Genomic DNA, 1,183 nt, shown 5'->3' with positions numbered 1-1,183 from the left:
CATGAAAGTTTACGGGAAGGGTTTGATTGAGGACACAAAAGTTACCTCAGTTGATTCTTCCATTCTTTCACCAGTCCACCCATCCATTCACATATTCATTCATCCATACATCAAGAAAAATCAGGCTTACTGAATAGTGTATTTTTCGCGATGTTTCGACTGCTATACTGCAAACCTTCGTTGGTCGACGAGGTCAAAAGTTTACTTGTCGCTATTTATAACACCGTGGTTTGTTGACAGCGCGTCATAACCCACCCATAACAACAAACCTAAGTGCGCCAGTGCTATAAATCGCGACACGGAAAACTTTCGACCTCGTCGCCTGACGAAGACCTGCAGTATAGCGGTCGAAACCTCGCGACCGTAACCCGATTTATTAACATGAATCTTACATCTTGAGACAAACGATTAAATATTCATTTATCTTTAAAACCACGATGAACAATAACTTTTTCTATAACATAAACTAGATCTTTCATTCTGTTTCAGCGCTCATGAGTGACGTACGTACCTTATCAACTGTGACCGCTTAGAATCCGTGCAGAAGAAAACTTCATTGTAGTTAAATAAGTAATAAATAATTTTGAGGTCACAAACTGAATAAACTTAAAATAATTACACTGAACCTTTGAAATTCTGTTGCTTTGAAAAAATACTACAGCGTAAGTCGATCGCTTAAAAACGGTGGGGCTGGCCAGTCAGTGAGACTGAACAAGTTACGGAACACGACTAGGATGTGAGAAATTCTTCCTTGTTTCGTCTCAAACTCCCCTATATGAGTTTAGTAGACCATCTTATGATCCATATTTTCGCAAGCATATTCCTAACTTTTCACTTCCATTAAACTTTACAAAGCAACCAGGTGGACAATCACACATGGTTTGATGCTACTCTGGTTTAAGGATTAATGAAAGTAACCGGGTAATTACAATTCATCGACCCAACGTTTCGACACTCCTGTCTTGTGCCTTCATCAGGGGTGATGTGATCGATGCAACAAGAAGTCCTTTTACCTCCACTACAAGAGGTCCTTTTACCTCCACCACAAGAGGTCCTTTTACCTCCACCACAAGAGGTCCTTTTACTTCCACCACAAGAGGTCCTTATACCTCCACCACAAGAGGTCCTTTTACCTCCACCACAAGAGGTCCTTTTACCTCCACCACAAGAGGTCCTTTTACCC

At 40.9% G+C, this 1,183-nt stretch overlaps 1 protein-coding gene across 2 annotated transcripts in view; it reads left to right on the top strand.

The window, feature by feature from the left end:
• LOC148719664 (uncharacterized) overlaps positions 1-625 on the top strand; it is a 6,019-nt gene extending 5,394 nt beyond the window's left edge. For both annotated transcript variants that reach the window (XM_088738572.1, XM_088738571.1), the window contains exon 5: positions 490-625. In XM_088738572.1, the coding sequence (XP_088594698.1) occupies positions 490-498 (9 nt within the window). In that variant the 3' untranslated portion in view covers positions 499-625. The remainder of the gene's footprint in view (positions 1-489) is intronic.
• The last annotated feature ends 558 nt before the right edge of the window (positions 626-1,183 follow it).

Source organism: Stylophora pistillata, chromosome 11 (assembly GCF_964205215.1).
Source record: "Stylophora pistillata chromosome 11, jaStyPist1.2, whole genome shotgun sequence".
Classification (NCBI taxonomy): domain Eukaryota; kingdom Metazoa; phylum Cnidaria; class Anthozoa; order Scleractinia; family Pocilloporidae; genus Stylophora; species Stylophora pistillata.
Note: the sequence above shows the minus strand (reverse complement) of the source record. Positions and strands in the feature narration are given on the sequence as shown.